The sequence below is a fragment of the Octopus bimaculoides genome, chromosome 25, assembly GCF_001194135.2.
Source record: "Octopus bimaculoides isolate UCB-OBI-ISO-001 chromosome 25, ASM119413v2, whole genome shotgun sequence".
NCBI lineage: Eukaryota > Metazoa > Mollusca > Cephalopoda > Octopoda > Octopodidae > Octopus > Octopus bimaculoides.
The window spans coordinates 28,879,088-28,880,386 of NC_069005.1; the positions used below are offsets into that span (position 1 = coordinate 28,879,088).

General features: G+C 38.1%; 1 protein-coding gene across 2 annotated transcripts in view; it reads left to right on the forward strand.

Moving 5' to 3' along the window:
- LOC106874900 (INO80 complex subunit B) overlaps positions 1-1,299 on the forward strand; it is a 17,698-nt gene that overhangs the window by 7,583 nt on the left and 8,816 nt on the right. For both annotated transcript variants that reach the window (XM_014922813.2, XM_052976614.1), the window contains exon 2: positions 45-210. In XM_014922813.2, the coding sequence (XP_014778299.1) occupies positions 45-210 (166 nt within the window). The remainder of the gene's footprint in view (positions 1-44; positions 211-1,299) is intronic.

Consider the following 1,299-nt stretch of genomic DNA (forward strand, 5'->3'; position numbering starts at 1 on the left):
TCTATTCTTTTTTAATTCATTTCTCTATTTTTTTTCCCTTCAAGACTCTCCGATCAGCCACAAAAAACATAAAAAACACAAAAAGAAGCACAAAAGACGCAAAGAAGATTTGATTTCTGAGCCCCATTTGCCTGCTGCTGCTGTGTTGGACAGCAAGCCATCGATCAAACTAAGGATCCGTCTTGGAGGGGAAACTTTATCTTCCAAAAAGTTAGTTTCATTTTTATTTTCCCCTTCTGCTACCCAGTCACATTTCCCCCTTTTTTACACAGTCTTTTCTTCACCTTCTACCTGTTTATCAGCTTCTATCCAACCCTTTTTTTTTACTCTCTACCCACCATTTTTTTTTACCTTCTATCCAATTATTTTTTTAAACTCCTGCCCAGCTTTTGGCAATCCTTGAGCATTTGTAGACGTTGTCATTCACCCTCTTTTTCAGCCTCACCTCTTTATATATCTCACAATGAAACGTTATGTGGGTGAATGACATCTACTGATAGTGAAGGATTACCCAGCTTTTTTTTTTTTTATCTCCTACCCAAATTTTGTTTTACTTTAGCATATTCTGTCCAATGTAACGCTTATTTATTCACATAGTTTTGAATTAACCATGCATTATCTCATAGTCTCAAAGTTTCAATCAATACAATTGCTTAATTTTTAGAATGACATTGTAGGGTGTGTGTGAGAGGCCAAATCTGGCAGGCTTGAACATAAAACAGGAATATTTGGGCCTGATATGACCTGTTAAAAATGCATCTCCTTTCCTTTCACTTTCCTTACATCTACTCAAAAATCTTAAATTCCCTATTTTAATTTTTAACATGAAATACAAAAAAATACAACCTTGAAAGATATCATCTATATTATTTAGTTCTCTCTCCAGCCCCCATCATTTAGTGGGAAGCGGGTAGATTCTCTAGTTGCTTAGACCGGCTGAACTTTTTTCAACACCCGACCGACCATCACCCTCTAATCTCGCTTCTTTCTTCTATATAGTTTGCCGTTTCCACTCATTTGAGACCTAATAATTTTAATTCAAATTTTGGAATCAAACTCATGACTTTACGAGTGTGTATCAAATACCCTAACCATTATGCCATAACACCTTCACTACACACGCACAAACACACACATGCACCACACATGTGCATGTGTATATGAAGGTATGTACCTTTTGCTAGGCGGCGAGCTGGCAGAAACGTTAGCACGCCGGGCGCAATGCTTCGCGGTATTTCGTCTGCCACTGCGTTCTGAGTTCAAATTCCGCCGAAGTCGACTTTGCCCTTCATCCTTTCG